Source organism: Rhinolophus sinicus, linkage group LG04 (genome assembly GCF_036562045.2).
Source record: "Rhinolophus sinicus isolate RSC01 linkage group LG04, ASM3656204v1, whole genome shotgun sequence".
Taxonomy (NCBI): domain Eukaryota; kingdom Metazoa; phylum Chordata; class Mammalia; order Chiroptera; family Rhinolophidae; genus Rhinolophus; species Rhinolophus sinicus.
In genome coordinates, this window is record NC_133754.1 from 103,197,538 (window position 1) to 103,220,392 (window position 22,855).

The 22,855-nt window shown below is 42.1% G+C and overlaps 1 protein-coding gene across 1 annotated transcript in view; it reads left to right on the top strand.

Moving 5' to 3' along the window:
* The window catches only part of PARP4 (poly(ADP-ribose) polymerase family member 4), a 76,150-nt gene that overhangs the window by 11,493 nt on the left and 41,802 nt on the right, over positions 1-22,855 (top strand). The window contains 12 exon segments of the mRNA XM_019749611.2: positions 232-345; positions 2,810-2,956; positions 3,514-3,651; positions 4,579-4,752; positions 7,419-7,576; positions 10,834-10,971; positions 13,425-13,520; positions 16,358-16,541; positions 16,852-17,008; positions 18,244-18,368; positions 21,206-21,337; positions 22,655-22,741. Of these exon segments, the coding sequence (XP_019605170.2) occupies positions 232-345; positions 2,810-2,956; positions 3,514-3,651; positions 4,579-4,752; positions 7,419-7,576; positions 10,834-10,971; positions 13,425-13,520; positions 16,358-16,541; positions 16,852-17,008; positions 18,244-18,368; positions 21,206-21,337; positions 22,655-22,741 (1,650 nt within the window).

The window sequence follows — 22,855 nt, forward strand, 5'->3', positions numbered from 1 at the left end:
AGTGGTACTGTTTAAACATATACAGATACATTTATAGTGAAAATACAGGAGGGAAATATACCAAAATATTAATAGTGATTCTGTAGTATGATTTCAGGTGACGTTTATTTTATTTTTTTACATTGTATTTCCAAATAAGCCCGTATTCGTTTTATAATCAGTATTTTTAAATGGTGTGTGTGGTTTGTTATTTACTGAATGCAGCTTATAAAAGAACAAGCTCTTTTCCAGGTGGGGCTGGAGGGGTGTCAGGAGACAGCCGTGGTGGAGTTGCAGTGCTCTCAGGACGCTGGGGACCCTGTCTTCCTCATATCCGCACACTTCCTCACGGCCGGGGGCACTGAGGTAACTACCTTTATGCTGATTCCTATGTGTTTATCCACCCTTCTTCCTAACATGTTCCCTTAAAATTGGCCAGTGAACCAGCCAACCTGTTCACCTTCTTCTTTCTACCTGGTAAATAGTTTTGAAAAGTGGAAATGTGTCCCCTTTTGGAAAGTGGCATCAGGGAAAGGCACTCACTATATAACGGTTGCCACTCCTGTTCTGAGTCACTTATGGGAACTTTCCAAACATACACACCTGTACAAGCAATCCATTCACACACCCCAATAAGCATCTACTATGTACCAAGCAATCTACTAGAGGGTGGGACCCAAAGATAAAAAATGCTCCTACCTGCCCTTCAGAAATCACCACCTGGGAAATACCACATTCATGATTGAGCCCCGCTGTGACAGAAGTGAGAGTGAAATGTGTATGGAGTATTGTTGGCTCCCACAGCAAGGAAGGCTTTGCAGAGGCTGTGACCTTTGCCTAGGTCAGTGTCAAGTCAAGGGCGTGATTCCAACCTAAAACAATTATGAAACAAAAATGAGTTCAGAACGAACACCTAAAGTTCAAGGAACAAGCAGCAACACCCACCGGGCTGTACTCTGCTCAGACATTCAGCTTCCGGGCAGGAAACCGAGGCACAGAGGCACTACTCAGTGAGGTGGGTGGTCCCCCGGCAGTTCACCCAGGCTCTGTATATGGCTTGCTTTGCCCACTCCAGGTGTCAGCTTGTGAGAACAAGGGAGACTCATGTCAGGTGGGTGCAGGACCTACCTGACTGAGAAGCCCACCCACAGAAGCCAGACCTCTTGTAACAGGCCTTAGTTGGAGTCCCTGCTCTCAGTGATGCCGGCCAAGGCTCTGGTTTGTGCCGCTACATATGGTTCATGCATTGAACTCCCAGTCCCAATGCGATTGATTAGTGACAGGTCACTGTTACGCAAGCAATTTTGCCCAATATGACAGCCGACACTCCACCCTTACCAGGTTTCCATGGGAACAGATATAAAAAGTTAATCCAAGATCAAATGTGTCCAAGAAGGGGAAAAGAATTTGTTTATCTTTTACCCAAAAATGTACTCTTTTTTTTCAGAGAATTTACTTGTGTGGGTAAAAAAGTAAGTAAAAATGAGGTTGAAAACCATGATAAAATGTGTTATAAATTTTTTTCTTCATTGAGAAAGATAATGCTGCTCTCTAGGCCACCCTGTTCCTTCCTGCTTTCTATGCAGAGAGCTGTACTAGGTGCCTTCCTCCCTCGCAGGCCTGAATCCCGGGTGCGCTTGTGGTGGTGAGTCTGTCCACCCCCACAGAAATGGCCCTCACTTCACCCGCGGGGACAAACTGCCCTGCACAGGAGGCTCCTGTAGCTCACCTTCCCCTTTACCTAACCTTTTTGCTGGAAACCTTCCAAAATTATGATAAACTCTTCCTTCTTCAATGGAATGACTTGAATGTGACATACTTCTTCTCACCAACTTTAGAGGTGTCCTGTAGCCACCAGTCTGAGGCGGTTTATCAGTGTCATACCGTGTTTCCCAGAAAATAAGACCGAGCCAATCAGCTCTAATGCGTCTTTTGGAGCAGAAATTAATATAAGACCTGGTCTTATTTTACTATAATATAAGACCAGGTCTTATATAATGTAATGTAATATAATATAGTACCAGGTCTTATATTAATTTTTTGCTCCAAAAGATGCATTAGAGGTGATTGTCCAGCTAGGTTTTATTTTCAGGGATACAGGGCAGTAGGTGGGCAGTAGCTCCCCTGGGGTTGTGCTACCCAGAGCTAGGGGCTTGACAACACCCGCAAGGACACTCCAGCGCCCAGAGGACAGTCCTCCCTGTCCTCTGAGGTAAATGTTGGGATAACTGCTCATCACGCAGCAGGGATTTCCAGAAAGAGCAGAAAATGCCTCATGGCAGGCAGGCTGGAGCGAGGGGGCATTGGTGCCTTTGCAGAGGACCTCTCACTTTGCCTCTGACAAAGTTTGCGTGACCTAAGAGCTTTCCTGCCTGTTCTCCTGACCAGTAGCTACCATCTCGTCCTGACTATGCAGCTGTCTCTATGGTACCTCATTTCTGAAGTATTTTTCATTTCTTACCCTCCCCCAATTTATTTTTCTCATTCCCAGAAAGCTAAAAGGCCAGATTTGAAAGCTAATTAGATAGTATGTAAAGTAAGACTGCAGTCTCTGAATGAGTGTTGGAGTGACTCTCCAGTGAATCAAATGTGTCTTTTCTGCCAGTTGTGTCTTTTCTGCTAAAGGATTTCTCCCTTTCAGGTTTTAGGCTGTTTTGTGAAGAATTGGAGCTCTAATTGGAAAAACTAGTTTCTCAGCTCCTTCATGGCAAAGATCTAATACCTTACTTGTGTTCCTGTTCCCCTGTATATAGTAGGTGCTCAATAAAGACTGGTGCTAAGTGACTGTACCGTCACATCCTAACACTTCACCACATACTGTAATTCACAGACCAGAAGTCAGTTCTCTGTGAAGACCTCTGCAGATGCGAATGAGTGCTACGAGAATTACATCGAAGGACTGAAGAAGCAAGGATTTCTGCTGAGAGAACATTTTACCCCCGAAGCCACCCAATTAGCATCTGAAAAATTGCAAGCAGTAAGATTGATTTATCCATACTATTTTGTGTTAGTGATTGAATATTTTGAAAAACGTATTTCCTCCGTGACAAATAAAAAACTGGCAGGAGAGAGGAGCGGGCATTAACAAAGGAAGTAAATCCACAGAAAGGCATGGAAGCTGAGCGGGGGTGACTTCTAGGGTGAGCCACAAAGTTTAGGGCTTATTTTAGCAACAAGACCTCACAGCTTTCCAGAGGTTTCATTCTAATCCAGGCTGGGTGTCAGGGCTCCATAATCCTTAATAGTATTTAACCTCTAATGCTAGTGGCATGCCTAAAAGCTTACAGGGTGAAGAAAAAGGCAAAAGGAAAAATAAAATGGAAGCAAAAGAGAGAAGTGGGGGGAAGTAAGATGGCAGAAGGTGGAGGGAGAACGGAGCGGAAGGGGTCCCGAGCAGTCACATACTTGGCCGCGGGCTCTCCTTGGCTGTGATTACTTCTCACGCCTCTCATTTCTTGGTTTAAACAAACCTACTCATTAACATGAACACTTTCTGTTGGTGGGTTTTTTTCTTTTGCTGTTTTGTTGTTACAGTTGCTTTTAGAGGAAGTAATACATTCAAGCACTCTGAGCCAAGAGGTGAGCGATTTGGTGGAGATGATTTGGGCAGAGGCTCTCGGCCACCTGGAGCACATGCTCCTCACGTCTGTGAACCAGATCAGTCTTAACGACGTAAGTCACGTGTGTCCTTGAAACAGCCTCTAACATGACAAAGCTGGTTTCCTGGTGTCTTGGCCTCGGTGATACCGATTCTGTTTGAGTGCTGGTCCAGTTGTTTGTGGGTGCTTTCTTACCCTGGAGAAGGGGAACACCGAGAGTGCTGAGAGGAAATGAGCTTCCAGGAAACCCAGACATTCCTACCTGTAAAATGTCAGACATGAGAGCTGAGTGGCTTTTGGTGTTGGCTCATGAGGAGGCCTGCTCCGCTGAGCCAAGAGGCCTGCAGCAGGCCCGAGGGTGTGGATGCTGTGTTCCTCACCTACTCCATAACAACTGCTGCAGAGTCCTGCACCGTCTTACCATCCCAGGGAAGGGCAGGAAGGCTTCCAGCCCTCCAGAACCTGTTCTTCTTAATTTATTTCAGGGCGAAAAAGGTTTCCTGGGGTACAGTTTGAAAAGTACTTGCGTAATTCGAAACATTTCTTTTGTTTCTAGTTTTATTGTGATATCTTTCTAAATGTCTTATGTGAAAAGCAAGTCTCTAATTATGAAATGATATTAAGAAACAATTTTGTTAGGTATGCTAAGACATGAGTGAAAATAATCCTCACTCGGAAAAAAAAGAAAAGCAAGTCTCCTACCGTTGCATGAGTATTCCTCTCTCTGTGATGTAGATATAAAAACATATAGACACAGATATCGAAGACTGGTTCTTTCCTCTAGTTAAGCCAAGCCTGGTTTGGGGAAACTCATGGCACTGTCGTCACCACAAGGTGCGTCTCCAGTGAACGTAGCATTTGTTTTACAGCAGGTGTCCAGTAGGAAGCGAGTACCTGTACCATATCTAACAGCGGTTTTATATACTTTTACACATGTTCCCTCACTTTTTCTATGATTATCAAGATCTCACTTTAATAAGCATTTGTTATCTATTTAAAGGTGAGCAAGGCAGAGGGAATTCTCCTCCGAGTAAAGGCGGCACTGAAAAATGGAGAAACAGAAGAGCAGTTGCAAAAGATGATGAGTGAGTTCTACAGATTAATACCTCACAGAGGTATAGTAACTGAAGAAGTTAACCTGAGACTATTAGCCAAGAAAGAGGACCTCTGCCAGGTAACTCTGAAATACAGAATTCAATTTAAAATATGTTGGGGGAGGGGTCTTTCCTTTCAAATCTGATGAATAAGGAAGGTAACAACACTGAATCACAAAAGTTGTCTCTAGAGTTTGCTTGAAAATAAATTGTTGAGCCATTTTTGAATGCTTTGGGTCCTCATGGAAGTTATTTGAACCATATTCCCAAATGTGAATGTGTTGGAATAGTAGTACAAATGCAAGTCTGTTTAGAATTACTGCACTATAAGATAATTTACCAGGTCAGGAGATGAGTTAGGGTTCTACCTGCAGAAGAAACTGAAAGCTGCAACTGACTTGAGCAAGGAGGACACTTATCACCCCGTGTAATAGGTTGTGGGGTACAGCTGGTCCAGTTCACTCTGAGGTTGTCGCTTCATCCATTTCTCGCCTTCCTGTGAAGTGACAGCTGCCCTCTCAGCCTGGTCCCCCTTACCATCAGCTTACAGTTACAATAGTTCATAGCATCCCATTCACAATATATTTTTTTGGTGTCTCTTAGAGTAAGCCCTTGGCGGACTCTTATTTCATTGGTCAGAATTGAGTGATGTACATTTGTAAGCCAGTCACTGGCGAGGAGAATGGAATTCCTGTGACTGCTTGGAAATGGGCTGTCCCCCTCGAGCTGTGAGAGGAGGACCAGGGCTCAGTTAGCAAAGAGGAAGGCAGGAAGGCAACCACAGTGTCCACCTAGCCTTGGATGGCACCCACATGACTCTCTGGTTCTGTGCTGCCTCATCCCTGCAGGAAGGCATTGGGACAAGGTCACAGATGCGTGGCCTAGACTTCAGAGGAATTTGTAGGTGGGAAATTTTGCACGTTGGGGGGAAATTTAGCTTTCAGTGGGTTCTCAGAAGAGTCTGTAATCTTCAATAAGTGAAGAATCAACTAAAGAGATGAACCAGTGAATGAGATGATGAAGGACCCTCTCGAATGTCAATTCCATGATTTGCCTAGTACCCACCATAAGACCTTAGTCTTCGATTTTGCTACTGAGAGGATACGTATGCTGCCCATCCAAGATCTTTCTCATTTAAATTTTACATTTTCAACAGGTAGTAGATCTGCATGATTTAGAAGTCAAAATTATACTAAAAACGTACACTCAACACAGTTTCTGTCCTGTCCCCTCCACCCCATGCCAGCTCCCCACCCTGATCCATAACCATTTCTACTAGTTTCTTGTTTGTCTCTGCAGTTTCTTTATGCAGACCAATATGAATAGGAACATAGTATACCGCTTGTTATGTAAAAATGGAGGGGGGAATACTCTTTTCTACTAATGATTTTGTAATAATATTTACTCCTCCCCGGTTTTTTCTGTGTCCCACGGTGGACTGTGCACGTCTCCGGGCACCCACTGTCACCCACTTTCGACTGGCTGTTACAGACAGTGCCCGAGTGAACAACCCTGTGTGTCTGTCGCTTCCTGCTTGTACAGGGGTGTCTGTGGGATATGGCCCCAGCAGGAGAGGTGCTGGCCTACAGGATGCATGCGTCTGTGGTTGTGAAAGCCTCTGATACCTCACAAGGGTTACATTTCCAATAAATGAGTCTGCTTCCTTATCTTACCAACAACAGCGTATTTGTCCAGTCTGTATATGAGCAGTGGCCTCTCAGTGGTGAGCCTGAGCACCTTTCCAGATGGTGAAGGGATGCTTGTGTTTCTTTTTCTGTGAACTGTCTACTCATGTTCTTTGCCTCTTTTTCTTCTGAGTCCTGACACTTTCTTTAGGACTTCAGGAGTTCTTTCTAAGTTAGGGAGCTTAGACTGTTGCAAATGAGTTGCAAATATTTTCTGCCATTTATTTGGTTATTTTACTTTGCTTATGATGAATTTGTTGGTGGTGATGAACTTGTTTTCTTTCACCATACAGAAATGTTTTATTCGTATATAGGAAAATGCATGGATCTTTTATGGCAGGTAGATTTGATAGAGTTAGAAAGCCTCTCCCCACTCTAAGGTCATAAAGATGCATGGCAGCCAAATGCCTGGTGCTCCCCTTCAGTATCTCTTTAGTCTCAAAGATGTGAAAGTAGCACATCCCTGTATTAAACGTAATTCACATTATTCAGGAGGTACAGTCTCTCCTCAAACTCCATGACTTATGAGTATAGTAAATACGTTGTCAGGGGACGAACCTGTGTTATACATGTCTGTGTCTTTCAAATCCAATACCGTGCCTGGCATACAGAACACACTTAATGAATTTTTGTTAAGCAGAATTGAATTTGAAGTCTGGTGATCAGCGCTCCTGCTTTGTCACTGTCCCCCCCTCTTCACTTGAGCAATTAATTAATCTTGAGCAATTAATTTAACTTCACAGAGCCTCACGTTCCTTATGTGTACAACGAAGCTAATAAGATCCAGTAAGACCAGTGTTGTGGTGTAGACTAAAGGAATAATACACTTGAAAACAATTAGTATGTGCTATCCTAATGTACACTATTATTATTATATGTTGCTATCATTGAGGCAACTGTATCCCTTTAATGTGTCACCTACATACAGTACAGGCAGATACTGATCAAAAGCTTTGGAGGAAAACAAGCTTATTTTTCCACTCTTCTTGAGAAACCATAACATGATACAAGTATTTTGATATGTGGTGATTCTAACATCTGTGTATCATTTCCATCTACAGCTAATAAGGGACATGGTTAATGTCTGTGAAACTAATTTGTCCAAACCCAACCCACCATCTCTTGCCAAGTACCGAGCTTTGAGATGCAAAATTGAGCATGTTGAACAGAACACGGAAGAATTTTTCAGAGTTAAAGAGGTACTGCAGAGTAATCACAGGTAAGCACCAGAAATAATGAGGCTCTGTTCTTCTTGTAACACTATTTCAGGTTCTCATACAGAACTGATCGTCACAATTACCTGGATACGTTCTTCCTCAGTAATAAGGTAACTGTGTTGTAATGACCGGTTACTTTCTTCTGTGTTTGTAATGGGGTGTGGGGCAGTATGCTACACTTGAAAACACTCCCTACTCTTCCATGTGGATTTTAAGGTTACCAAATTGTGATGGAATTACGTTTAAAATTTTTAAGTCAAAGCATATTTAAGTTTGTATTTTGAAGGGTATTACATAGGAAAATGCACTTAAATTAAGATATTTAAAGTGCAGAAATATACGTGTGGCAGCTTCTAAGCTGGCCACCCTGTGGCACAAAAACCTGGAGAACTTGTCGAGATCTATGGCCCCTAGACATCAGTCACATTTGTTTGCTCATTGAACATGCATGTTCCTGTCTCGTGCTGGTGTGTATCCTGCAACCTGGGGCAGCAACAATACCAGCAGATAGATGGTCAGTGAGCTGCTCAGACAAGCTCTCAGTGGTGTTATGCCTCTGTGGGATCACCTTGGCTAAGAGCCTGGACCCAGCGTCAAGGTTCAGAAGCCAGTCGTGTTGATTATTCTCGAGGCTGGCCCAACTTTCATTGGCTTGGCCATCCCTCCCACGGCAGGTCTGCCAGCAGTCTCTCTCCTTGGCACTTCTGGCACCTTGGTTCTCAGGTATGGCCAGGTGAACCTGCAGCAGTCTTGCACATTCTTTAGAGCCAATGGTGCCAATTCACAACTGCTCATACCAGCTTGTGGGACCTCGTTGTTAAATTTTTAGTCATTTTGTTAACTGATGTTAAACCACCTGTAACGTGAAATCAGCTATGGTTGGAGAATTTACACACTGAGGAAATCAAATGCTACAGGGAAGGGCCATGTGTGGGCTTTCTCTGTTCACAGTTGCTTTTCTGGCGCCATTCTAGAACCAGATCCAGCCATGCCGCCCTAGACTAGTTCTGGCATATCTCAGCATACATCCTGCCTTCCTTGGGCAGTCATGCTCGGTTCTGCTCCCAGTACCACTTCACACCCATGGTGATGGTTAAGTGTTATTGAGGATTTGGAGAACCTGGAACCCTCATACATGGCTCATGGAAATTTACAGTGGTACAGCTGCTATTGGGTGATTCCTCAACAAACGAAACACAGAATTATCGTATGCCCCAGCAAGTCCACACCTTGTTACATACCCAAAAGAACTAAAAAGAAGGACTCAAACAGATACTTGTACATGCGTGTTCATCGCAGCACTCTTCAAATAGCTAAAATGTAGGAATAGCCCAAATGTCTATCAGTGGATGTTTGGATTAGCAAAATGTGGTCTAGCCACATAATGGAATATTATTCAGCCACGAAAAGGAATGAAGCACTGAAACATGCTACAACATAGGTGGACCTCAAAAACACTGTGCTCAGTGAAAGAAGCCAGACACAAAGGATCACATATCATATGATTCCATTCATATGAACGGTCTAGAATAGATAAGTCAAGTCTGTGGAGACAGATGCAAATTGCCTGGTGCCAAGGGGACAGGAATGAAGACTGACTGCTAGTGGGTATGCGGTGTTCTTTTGGGGATGAAATGTTTTGGAACTAAATAGAGTTGTGGTTGCACAACATTGTGAATGTACTAAATACCACTGAACTGTACACATCAAAATTATTTTATCTGATGTGAATTGTACATCAGAAAAAACCCATTCTGTAGATCGCTTCCAGATTTTGCTTTTATATATAATCAAATTATTTTGATTTCTTTTGATTTGACTCCGTCTCTGCTAGGATCTAATACTAATGCAGAGACTAGTAGCAATGTGAAGGTAGAATCAGGAGGGGAGTGACAGCTTTCTCCAGGAGTCAAAGGGAAGGAAGAGCTACGTCCTAGATCCCTGAGATGGGGGTGCAGTTAAACCACCTAATGTAACTCAAGCCCTTGGAGACCTCACCACCCCACCTGAGTATTCATACAGCAAAATTGGACCTCTTCCTAGGGAGAGAGCCTCCTGCTGGGAAAAATGAGATTTTCTCCATTTCATTTCACTAATAATGATTTTTTCATATTAATTTTTTTCTTGTTCTAAAATTTATATTCTTTGCTGAAAGTTTAAAAACTGTGGAAAAACGTGAAGAGAATTAAAGATCACCCAAAATCTCACCACGCAGAGATAACTGGAGATTATATACTCACTCTTAACATTTTGGTACAGAGCATATCCCAAACGGAATTGTTGATTCTGCTCTCACCCACTGGTGTTCTAGGAAGCTAGCTCTCTGGACTCTCTGGAATAAAGGCCCTGATTTGTACCACTTGCTGATTGTGGTGTAAATACTCCTGCCGTAGTTCACGTCAAGCTACCTGCGTGACGTTACTGAACGTGAGGTTGGGACGACGAGTTCCACAGGCTCTCATATCCCCTCGCAGCCCCTAGTTGTACCCCCCGTCTTTCCTCTGCTTCCGTGTCTTAGCTCGCTCATTCCCACATCACGTGTTCTGTCGCATCTATCTCCCAAATCTATTCAATCCACTGGCTTCCATTTACACTGCCGCCATCTTTAGTGCAGACCGTTGCGTCGTCTCCACCACCGCAGCAGCGTCCTTCCTGATGTTTCCACCCCTGCCCCATCCAGTATCTTTTCCCATAACAACCAGTTAAATCTGAAAATACATACTGTATTATGCCATGTTCCAATAAATGTCACCGCCAAAGAGAGGCCTTTCTTGACCACCTCTCTCAGTCTGGCGGTTTTCCTTAGCACTTAAAACCAGACATTTTGTTAACTTCTTGATTTTGGTATCTCATTAGAATGTAAGCTCCATGAAGCCAGAGACCATGTTGTCTAACTTGCAGTGCTTGGCAGAATACTCCGCACAGTCTGTTCATTGAATGAATGTGTGGTGAATAAATGAGTTCATTTAATCTGTGTGTTTTATGTAATTTATATTTGACAAAATTTGGGATCGTATTATGCATAAAGTTTTGTGACCTTTTAAAATTTATACTTTACTATAATTTTTCCCTCATATCCTTATTTATTTATTGCAATTTTTTAATGGCTGCATTGCATTTCCAAGATAGTGTCGTGAGTCATTGTATCAGCTCCCCAATAATGGGCATTTAGACTCTTTTGTGTTTTCTGCTGCTAACAGTGATGTTTCATTTTGCTTTTAATTATGTCATCTCAAGGTTTTCCTTCTAATTCTTACAGTCAAAGTCCAGTGGACATCTTGCAGATATTCAGAGTGGGCCGAGTGAATGAAACCATAGAATTCGTGAGCCAGCTTGGGAACGTGAAGCCGCTGTTGCACGGATCTCCCGTGCAGAGCTTCGTAGGCATCCTGTCCCGGTAAGAGGACGCCAGCTGTACCTCCCGAGTCTGTCAGCCTCACGATGTGAAGTGTCTTACTTTTCTTTTTTCTATACTGCATGCGTCTCTTCAGTTAAAATCAGCCAGCTAATTGTATTCCAGAGTATATATTTTAAATTATGTGTCATGCGTGAATGTGAATTGCTTCTTGAAGACTGTATCATATAAAGAAAGGTGTTTATTTTATGAGTCTACCATGTGTATCTAAACGAGGCTTAGTCCAAAACTTAAAGAGAAAGACCTAGAAATGAGAGTGTCCAGATACTGAGTTATCTATTCAATACATAACTATAGTTTTCTGTTTGAATAGCCACTTAATACTAGGGCTAAAACTGAAGTTATAAGGAGCAGGGTAATATACGATTAAATCTGGGTCTTTAATTAAATACCTAATGAGAAACTTAAAAAGAAACATATAAGATCTATCTGGAAAAAAACATTCAACAGCTGTTGAGGGCCTTAAAAGACACTTTCACTAATCCGCAGGATGCCAGTTTTCCTTGAATTAACCTATAAATTTAGTGGTATTACAATAAAAGTACTAACAAGATTTTTTTTTAAGAAATAAAAAGCTGATTCTACAGCATGTATTTTTTAAAAATTGACATTACCAGGGTAATTCTAAAAAATAAGAGCAATGAGGGAAGATTAACCACTTAGACATTAAAAACCTATTATATAAAGCTATATTAATTAAAATGGTGAGGTAGTGTACAAATACATGAAAGAACAGAATAAAAAGTCCACAAATAAATGCAAAAGCAGAGGATTTAGTATATGATCAAAGTAGCTTTTATCTCTGCAGAAGAAAGATTATTTTTGCAATATTTTATATTGGGATAAATAAATAACCACCTGGAAAAAATATAAAGTTGGACCCTTACTTCATTTGTCACACTTAAATAAGCTCCACACGGAGCAAAGATTTAAATATTAAAAATGAAATTTACAAATGTACTAGATGAAAAATGATAATCTTTGAGTGGGAATGGCCTTTCTAAGTAGGACCAAAATTCAAAAGCCATTTTACAAAATTAATTCCATCTCGTAATACAAAATTCAAACAGATGTTTGTGTAATAAAAGGCAGTCATTTCCTTTACTCGCTTCCCAGAGAATCGTGGTTTAACTTTGGTTGCAGAGTTCTCTGAGTGCCACAAGCTCCGCAGGGACCTCTATCTGTTCTTGAGCAGGAGAGAAATGCAGTCAGTGCTGGGCTTGAACATTGTTCCCTGAGCACTGGGGGAACCTGGGCCTGAAGGAGGCAGAGCCCAGGGGCAGGAGAGACGGCCCGCAGCCCAGGGCTGCTCCAGTCAGTGATAAGCAGGCCACAGCCTGGGCCATTCCCTGGCACCTGGGACTCCTATGGGGGTACTTGGAAATGCATTTTTCTTTCCATTTAATGCTATTTATTTATTTATTGTCTTTTACTTGGTGTATTTATTTTTTCCAACTTGAGGTATGATTGACCAATAAAAATTATATATATTTAGGTTGTACAGTGTGATTTTTTAAAGGTATACAGTGTGATTGATGATTTAATACAAGTACAATTTTAAAATGAGTACCACAATCAAGTTAACTAACACAGCCATTATCTCACATAATTACTTTTTTTTTCTTATGATGAAAACACAAGATGTACTCTCTTAGCCAATTTCAAGTGTACAGTAGAATATTATTAACTATTATACCATGCTGCACATTAGCTCTACAGAATTTATTCATCTTACAATTGTAAGTTTGTACCCTTTAACCAACATTTCTCCATTTCCCTCCAACCCTCACCCCCTGGAAACCACCATTCTACTCTCTGGTTCTATGAATTCGATTTTTTTTTTTTTTTAACAGGACTTTATTGGGGAACAGTGTGTACTTCCAGGACTTTTTTTCCAAGTCAAGTTGTTGTCCTTTCAATCTTAGTTGTGGAGGGCGCAGCTCAGCTCCAGGTCCAGTTGCCGTTGCTAGTTGCAGGGGGGGTGCAACCCACCATCCCTTGCGGGAGTCGAACCAGCAACCTTGTGGTTGAGAGGATGTGCTCCAACCGAGCCATTTGGGAGCTCAGCGGCAGCTCAGCTCAAGGTGTCATGTTCAATCTTAGTTGCAGGGGCGGAGCCCACCATCCCTTGTGGGACTCTACGAATTGAACTGGCAACCTTGTGGTTGAGAGCCCACTGGCCCATGTGGGAATCGAACCGGCAGCCTTCAGAGTTAGGAGCATGGAGCTCTAACCGCCTGAGCCACCGGGCCGGCCCTGAATTTGATTTTTTTATTCCACATATAAGGGTAGTCACGCGGTATTTGTCTTTCTGTGTCTGGCTTATTTCGCTTAGCATAATGTCCTTAAATAGCATCTGCCTTTGCTAGAATTATGAGGCTATAATAAAAAATGCTTTTTTTCTAGTAAACCTTGTAATGCCCTTTTGTTTTTAGTGGGTTGCTTTTGCCCAAAGTAGTTGAAGATCGTGGCGTGAAAAGAACAGACATTGGAAATCTTGGGAGTGGAATATATTTCAGCGATTCACTCAGGTTAGTACATTATATCCTTAATCATGTTACTCACACCCATTACCAAGGAATCATGGCTGAGTACTTGCTGTGTGTTTTCCTCTGTCTTACCCTGAGGAGGGATTTCTCACCCAGGAAACAGGTACCTGAAAGCAAAGTTTTCTCAGTATACTGTAGAAGTATGTCTTTTGTGGTGGATATTTGGAAAGTTGTATTTGAAATCCTCTTAGTGACTTTTACATATATGTACCCACTTAATCCTTAAACAACCTCCTAAGGCCAGTCCCGTTGTTATTCCCACATCACAGATGAGAACACTGAGGGGCAGCTGAGGGTATCTTGCCCAAGGTCACGCAGCATTTTGTCTCTCCCCAGAGCCAGCAATCTTAACTTCCATAGCACATGACCTCTCTTATAAACAGTTTATCTATTGTCCGTGAAATCTACATGCTTGGAATAATATTTCATCTTCAATGTCCTTGTTGATATTTAAATCTGTCCTCATCATAGCCACAGCGTATTGCACAGCTGCCCTGTGCTAAGGCACCAGGCTCAGTGCTTCATGTACATTGTCTGTAAATCTCACAATTGGTATCATCACATCATTTTTATGGAAAGGAAACAGACTCATGGAAGTTAAGTAACTTGCCTTAGGTCACAGAGCTAGTTCAATACGGAACCTGGGATAAAAGGTAATTATCCAGGATGTTTAAAGATAATTATCCAGGATATGTAAAGAGTTTCTACAAATCAATGAGAAAAAGATAAATAATCCAATAAGCAAATGGGCAAAAGACATGAATAGGAACCTAACAGAGGAGGAAGCATGTGGAAAACAACATTTGAAAAGGTAAGTAATTAAGAACATGAAAAGTAAACCATAATGATATGATTTTACACCTATCTTATTGACAAAAAAAAAACTAATATCTGTAGGTGTCGGTAAGTCTCTAAAACAATTTGAACTCTCCAACACCGCCAGTTTAAGAGTATAACTGATAAACCCTCCTGAAAAAGTTTTGCCATTGTCTGGTGTAATTGAAGAACAGAGTTGATGGTATGACTCAGGAATGCTATAGGTTGACCTATGAACCAGGAAGCACTGCTTCTCAACCTGGCTGCCTGCCAGGATCACTGCGGGGAGCTTTTAGTGCGCCCTGGCTGTGCACTGGTGCAAACATTGTGGTGCTGCTCTCACCCCAGAGCAGTTCAGTCAGTATCTCTAGGCGTGAGGCTTGGGGATCAATAGTTTTCGGCTTCTGGGATGATTGTAATATGCAGCCTGGGTCAAGAATCACTACCCTAGAAAAACTCTCTTATTCATAGGCCAGGAGACATGTATAAGAATGACTAAGATCACTCGTCACAGAACCCTGGAAATGATGCACATGCCCACTGACAGTGGAATGAATCTATATATTTTGGTGTGGTCCTATGTGGAGTCCTACATGGCGCTTTTAACAAGTTACCTACAGTTACACCTATCAGATGGATGAGCCTCAACAACATAGCATGGAGCAGAAATGATTACGTGACTCGATATGTTCAAAGTTCAAAACAAGCAAAACTAAACTTTAAGTTGTTGAGGGACCTATGTGCCAATACTGTAAAAGAAAGAAAATAATATACACGAAAATCAAGAGAGTGATTACATTACATCTGGGTAGCAGGGAAGGTGATCTCGTTGGTCAGTAAATATTGATGATGTTATACTTCTTAACCCAGGTGGTAGCTGTGTGTGCATTTGTCTTATTATTATTGAATCTTAGCATTTATATTATAAATGCTCTTTTCTAGGTATAAAATATTTCAAAGAAAAAATTTTTATGTATTTAAATATTTCTTTTAATTAGTTAGCATTCAGTTGAATTGAACCAAATTGAGGTCCTTTGAGACCTTTGACAGTTTTTTTCGATGAAGAAGTATGAAGAGAGCCAAACTGCAGTGGGACTGAGGCGTAATCAGCAAACAAGCCAGTGGAGAAGGTGCCTGACTCCATGGAGGTTGGAGACAGAGAGAGAGGAGACCAGGAGAGAGCTAGAGGGCAAAGTCAAGGTCCAGGCTGGATGGGAAGGAGTTTAGCGTGTTTGTAGTTATAGGGAAAGAGCCCACAGAAGGGAGAGGTTTCTAGGAGGAATGGGGGAAATCGACTTTTTTTTTTAAGTGCAGGTCTTAGAGATGATGGAACAAAGGGTCGTCAGGCAACGCTTTTACATGTTGATCTTGAACTTTGTAAAACTAGAAGTATATCCCCAACAAGTTACTTCCAAAGGCACCCCAGCTGTGCTCCTAATAGCCAGAGTTGCTTTATTAAAACTGCTGGTTCCTGAAGAAGGTTAAACAAAGTCTCTCATGTGGGTGTCATTGAAATTTTTGTTTTTCCATTTGGATTCAGAAGGTTCATGAGGCTGCAGTGCCTGTCTTCCCACTGACCAGCTCTTACTTGGTGATTAATGTTCTTTCTGGGCTTAAGTGCAGAGAGCTAATCTATTTTTCTTAATAAGGTGAGTTTTTGTTCAAATTGTTTTAGAGACTTAACACTCTGGTGTTTACTAGACCAAAATGCATGTATCTCAGTAGCTAATAAAGATTTGGGGAATAGTGGGAGTCTTCTTTCCCTGGGAGTAAGGGACTTGGAGCTGCCTGGCACAACAGAAGAGTCATCTTTGTGGTTGTTACATTGAAATTTCAATGAATAATAAAGTTCTAAATTGAATCTTCAGAGATACTTCAGTAATAGTAAAATTTGGAACATTCTACCAACAAAGTCTTATAAACAACATCTCCTATATGTAATAAAAGGTCATTGCTATGTAACTGTGATTTATAAATGTGTACTTCCTCCCTTTCATCGGCAGCACCAGTATCAAGTACTCACATCCGGGAAAGACAGATGGCACCCGGCTCTTGGCCATCTGTGATGTAGCCCTTGGGAAGTGCGCGGACTTACACAGGAAAGACTTCTCCTTAACGGAAGCACCCCCGGGCTATGACAGTGTCCACGGGGTTCCAGGAACAGCCACTGTCTCTACGGACTTCGAGGTATTTGTATCAAGAAACAGGTGAAGAGGCTCCTGTTTTTACTAAATATGCTTAACTGTAATTATTTTAGGGGTAACCAGTTAGCTCAGTCGGTTAGAGCATGGTGCTAATAACACCAAAGTTGCTGGTTCAGTCCCTGTATGGGCCACTGTGAGCTGTGCCATCCTTAAAAAAAAAAAACGAAAAAAGTAAATTATTTTATATCTACTACCTGAATTCAATTTTTTCTAAATTAGCAAACATGAAATTCTGCTTCTGTGAAAACATGTGCCAATAAAGGGTTTTTTTCACCTATTTCTGTTTGTTCTAGGACGATGAATTTGTTGTATATAAAACCAATCAGGTTAAAATGAAATATGTTATTAAGTTTTGTTTACCTGGAGATGAAATAAAGGATTTCCATCCTTGTAATAATGCTGAATTAGAGGAATACACACCCGAGGTTTCAAATTTTTCAAAGGTTGAAGGTGAGACAATTTTCTTGAATGCTGTTTTATGTGATATTTACAAAACTCAACATTATATTTTTAATGGAGTTCATATTCATGTTTGGTAACTATACTTATGACCGTATACATAAATATTTTATTTCCTTTTTGTAAAAATGAAAACCAGGATGCTGGAGGGGGTTTAAGTGATCTCAAAATTACGTTACTTCACTAAACTCCAGAGTTGAGCTTGTCACCCTCGGGATAGCCACTAAAACCCACTGACCAATTTATGATGTCAGTGTGCAAACAGTGTAATGGGGGCTGGTAGAATAGACAGAAGACACCATTTCAGAATCAGGAAGCTTGGGTTCAAGTGTCAGCTGGCCACTTACTTGGCTATGGGATCTGTGATACAGTGCATCACCTCTCCAGGCGTCAGCTTCTCCCACAGGAATGAGACCAATATCCATGTCACAGTGTAGCTGTGAGGATTAAGTGGGATAAGTGAAGGTACCCCAAAATTATAATGTGCAGCTTATATGTTAGTAGTACAAATAAAGGAGGGGATGATAGCTTCTCAGAAAATCATAAGCCCAAACTACTATAATATTAACTATTAGCATTGTAAAAACACTAACATTTTTAACTGTGATCCAAGTATTTTTTATCAGAAATGTGTGAATTTACATATGTTCAAGAAGAAGACTCCTGTTTTTTCTCTGGGAGTCATTAAATGACATGTCTTGGAAGGAGTATATATATCTAACCGTATCTGTATATTTGTACTACCTTATATAGTATGTGAACATTTTTTTGATACACCGTATTAAGAGTTTGATTTAGTCTTCCTCTGATCTAAAGTCTAGGGAACTCCATATTTCTCCAACATGCTTTTGTAGCATAGTAAGTAACAGTGACTGACCGGTTCAAAATTACAAGCCAGGCAGGGCAGATACCTAGATTCAGCTTAAGCTACTCTTATTCAGATATTCTTAAGACCTTTGTTTCCGTGTGTACAGCATGACTCTGAGTTTTCAGGGTGACTCCTCAAAGTCTAGATTAAAAAGGCAGAGTGTCTGGTGAGAACACTGACCCATTCTTTTCCTGTGGGGTCTCTTACACTTCAGAATTGGCTATAGAAAATCATAAAATGCTATTTGTCCATTTTACATCATGTATGAAAGGGAAGAGGAGGAATAAAGATCCAGAAAACAAAAACAGGGAGTGCAGGGATGGTTTTCAAAGCTAACATTAATATTTGTAATGTGTAGATTACCAGTTACCAGACAGCAGACCTTCCAGCAGCATCAAGGCCGGCCTCCAGGACATCTCTGGGAATTTAGTTCCTCTTGAGGATGTGCACATCAAGGGGAAAATAATAGACTTTATAGCCCAGGTATGCTGTGCGTGGTTTTATATACTTAAACCAAATGGATGTAAGTCATAAATGGGAGTTAGATTACAGTTGCTTGAACTCAACAAAACATGTACATTTCTAAAATTCATTCATCCATTGAACACCTACCACATGCTGGGGAGTGTTCTAGGCCCTGGGAATACGGCATTAAACAGTGTGAAAACTCAGCCCTCGCAGCACCTACATTGCATTGGGAGCTAAACAATAAACAGGATACGTAAATAAAATTCAGGCTGTGTTAGGTGGTGGCAGGTGCTAGAGACAGAAATCAAAACAGGAAGGGACAGTAGCTACGTAGGAGGGAGGGGTTTCAACTTGTAAGCAGGATGGCCAAGGAAGGTGTGGGTACAGAGTCCCAGAGAGCTGTTTCCAGGCTCTCGGCCTCACATGGAAAGGTGCTGGCTCGGTTATTAGACGGCCATCAGTTGTAATCAGATAGCAATCTGCTGTGGCTGGGTGACCATCAGCTGTTACCAGTTAGTCATTGGCCACTAATATAACTGCCGTGGCTATGCTAGGGGGTTGGTTAGTTGGCAGAGAAGTGGACGGCAGATTGCGGCTCCTGCTTCCTGTATCTCCAACTCAGCTGCCAGCGAGAATATAGTGGTATGAATCCCCTATCCATGACTCCATTGGTGTTTTTTCTGGCCTCACCATATCCTGCATTCTTGTGCGGGGAGCAGGAGCTGAGTCCCTGCATGACAGAAGGCCTCACTGAGAAGGTGACACCTGAGTGCAGATGTGTAGGGAGTGAGGACTGAACCATGTGGAAATCTGCAGGGTGCTCATTCCAGGCAATGAGGCAGCACATGCAAAGGTCCTGAGGTGGGAGCGAAACTGATGTGGTCAAGAGACACCAAGGAGGCCACTATGGCTGGAGGTGGGGGGGCGGGGACAGAGAGGTGGTGGGGAGGGCAGGGCACAGGGCATACTGTCCTTAACTCTGAGTAAAATGGAAGCCTTTTGAAGATGTTTGGCAGAGGACATGTGTTTTAGTGGGATCACTCTGGCTGCCATGCTGAGAGCAGTCAGAAGAGGACCAGTTAGGAGACATCTAGTCAAGTTCCTTGGAAAGTAGACTCTAGATGGAAATTTGTTTTCAGGAAGTTTGTTGGGAAGTGCTCTCTGGAGCAACACCTGTAAGAGAGCGTGGGAGGCAGGACCTGGCAGAAGACAACATGGAATTGTGACACAAGCAATCCTCAGACAGTCTCAGGGAGATCTGAAGCAAAGGTGGCCCTTCAGAGATGTTCTGAATTGAGGCAAGGGGCCCCTACTGGTGCCCCTTGGGAACCAGTCATTGGATATGGCTGCACTTGGGGAGGAGTTGTAACCTTAGGTGAGGCAGTTCGTTTTTGTCTGAGGACATTGTCTGGGGAAGGACTCAGCAGGTGACATTCCCAGCAGCCTTGGTCCTGATGGGAACATCTGGGGGCACACCACAGCATCAATTATAGGTGACTATTGAAGTAATTCATTCAAGGGTAATGGTGACCTGGACCAAAATGTTAGCAGTGGGGCCTGTAAGAAGTGATTGCGTCTGGCAAAGGGTGGACAGTAGAACCAGATTTGCTGGTGGATATGGAACATGAGAAAAAGACAGGAGTCAAGAATGACTCCAAGGTGTTGGGCCTGAGAAACTGGGAGGATTGACTGTGTTTGCCGTGCAGTGGGGAAGGCGGACAGAGGGCTTCCCGTTGGAGGGGGACTATCTGGTCATCTTTGACCATCAATGTAAGATGCTGCCTAGATTTCTAGGTGGAAAAGTCGAGTAGGCAGCCAGATATTTGAGTCTAGTGTTCAGGCAAGAGACCCAGGTGACAGTTATAAATTGGGGAGTCACCAGCATTTGGATACTTTAAAGCCATGAGATCACATAGATCTCCACCAGTAGAATCAGTGTGGAGAGAACGTCAGCATTCGGGGTCAGGGAGGAGGCTGAGCCAGCAAAGGAGACTGAGGGGCGGCCAGTGAGCTGGGAGGGAGACCAAGTTCCCTGGAAAGCTGAAGGCTGTGGACAGCTGCTGACAGGTCAAGTAAAATAAGGACTGAGACTTGACCATCAGATGCGGCAATGAGGAGGTCATTGGTGACCTTGACAAATCATCTTTTAGATGGAGTGATGGGGGTGAAAGCCAAATTAGAGTGAGTTCTGGAGAGATGGGAGGCAAGAATTTAGAGACAGAAAATGGGACAGTAGCTAAAGAGAAGTGAGGTAAGCGTGTTTCTCTTTTATTTTAAGGTGTAAGAAATCATAGCATGTGTGTGAGCCAGTGTAAGAGAAAAACTGATCTAAGAAAATGGGGCATGGCTGGAGATACATGCTTTTGTAGGTAGGGAAGGATGAATGCTAATGTGTCCTCCAGGCCACTTTGGATTAGACAACTTGGACCATTTGCTACTTCAAACCTCATGAGTCTTCTTCCATGGGAAAATTTGCCTAAAAAAATTCACTCATGATTCAGCAGTGACTTTTTCACTAATTTGTGATTAGGCAGCTGGCCTATCAGTTGACCTTGAGTCTCCAGGCAGGCCCAGCAGCAGAGACATTGTATTAATATATTCACGGCTCACACATTTGACTGTTCTTGAAATGAGTTCAGTGTTTTTAGTTTAGTTATATAATGGTTTCGCCTCAAGAAGGAAAATTAAGATGTGAAAAGTTTATCCAGTTATTAGTTTCTATTCTAAGTCCTAGTAGAAATACTTTTTGTCATCGTTATTTAAAATTATTTACTTTTTGAGCTCCCAATCATACAAAGAAAATGTTGTTCCATATGGTTTCATCAAGTTTATGGATGTTTTTTCTTCTTCAGGTCGTTGTTTTTCAGACATACACAAATCAGAGTCATGTGCCCATTGAGGCAAAATATATTTTCCCTTTGGATGATAAGGCAGCTGTGTGCGGTTTCGAAGCATTCATCAACGGGAAGCACATAGTGGGAGAGGTAAGGGGTGAAGATGCATTGTGGACTGCTCTGTGGTTCCGAAGTTAGTTAGTTTCTCACTTGCCCAAATCTTCATTATCTGAATCCCCACAGCTGTATGGTTGAGGAGCCGCCTTACCAGAAAACAGAAGTATTCTTTGAAGAAACAAGCACGTACTTAATTAACCTCCACTCACACATCTGTTCCTGATTACCTGGTTTCTGTTCCTACCTGTCCAGTATTCACTGGTCAGTGCCTTGCAAATTCTTTGCCTGGGCACTTCAAAAAAGAGTGACTTCAATTATCAAAAGCTTAAGAGAGGCACATTGGAAAATTGTGAAGCCCTTACATACTGTTTTTTTTTTTTTCTTTAAGATTTTATTGGGGAAGGGGAACAGGACTTTATTGGGGAACAGTGTGTACATCCAGGACTTTTTTCCAAGTCAAGTTGTTTTCCTTTCAGTCTTAGTTGTGGAGGACGCAGCTCAGCTCCAGGTCCAGATACTGTTTCTAGTTGCAGGGTGTGCAGCCCACCATCCCTTGCGGGCGTTGAACCTGCAACCTTGTGGTTGAGAGGATGCACTCCAACCAACTGAGCCATCCGGGAGGCAGCTCAGCTCAAGGTGCCGTGTTCAATCTTAGTTGCAGGGGGCGGAGCCCACCATCCCTTGCGGTGGTTCAATCTTAGTTGCAGGGGGCGGAGCCCACCATCCCTTGCGGGACTCGAGTTGTTGAACCGGCAACCTTGTGGTTGAGAGCCCACTGGCCCATGTGGGAATCGAACCGGCAGCCTTCGGAGTTAGGAGCACGGAGCTCTAACCGCCTGAGCCACCGGGCGGGCCCCTTACATACTTTTTTAAGAGCCAATCTACTGTAGCCTGCTATGAAAGTCAAACTGAAGTGGAGGCTATTGTTCTCAGTTTTTAAGAAAAATTGTGCCAATAGAACTAACAGTTGTTTCTTCCTTTATTCTAAGGATTAGCTCACAGTTGCAATAATAAGTGACATTTCATTAAATTTAAGATAAACTCAATTTCTTATTTTTTTGTTCAACATAAAGTCTCAATCAAACTTTTGCTGTTTTTTTTCCACTATTGACTCTGAAATATTTTGGTCCCAACTTAAAGAGAATTCTCTTTAGTTGGCCTTTTCTAATTCAAATTCTTATTAGATAAGAATGATCATTGATGATCATTTTATATATGTCTACTCATCTTCTACAGACTCTTAAGTTTTCTGTTTTAGCCTAGGTTTTAATAAACATTGATGAAGTTTTCCTTAGTAAAGTCTAAAATCACTATTCATATTATGACTGGTATAAAAATCATTTTTTCCAGATTAAAGAGAAGGAAGCCGCCCACCGAGAATACCGCAAAGCCATCAGTGAAGGTCATGGCGCTTACCTGATGGACCAGGATGCACCTGTGAGGCTGAGTATCCATCCATCAGTCTAGCATACTTACTAGAAAGGGAAAAGGAGTTGGAAATTATTTGAAATATGAAGTTCATACTAAGAACTAGGATAATTTACACTATTT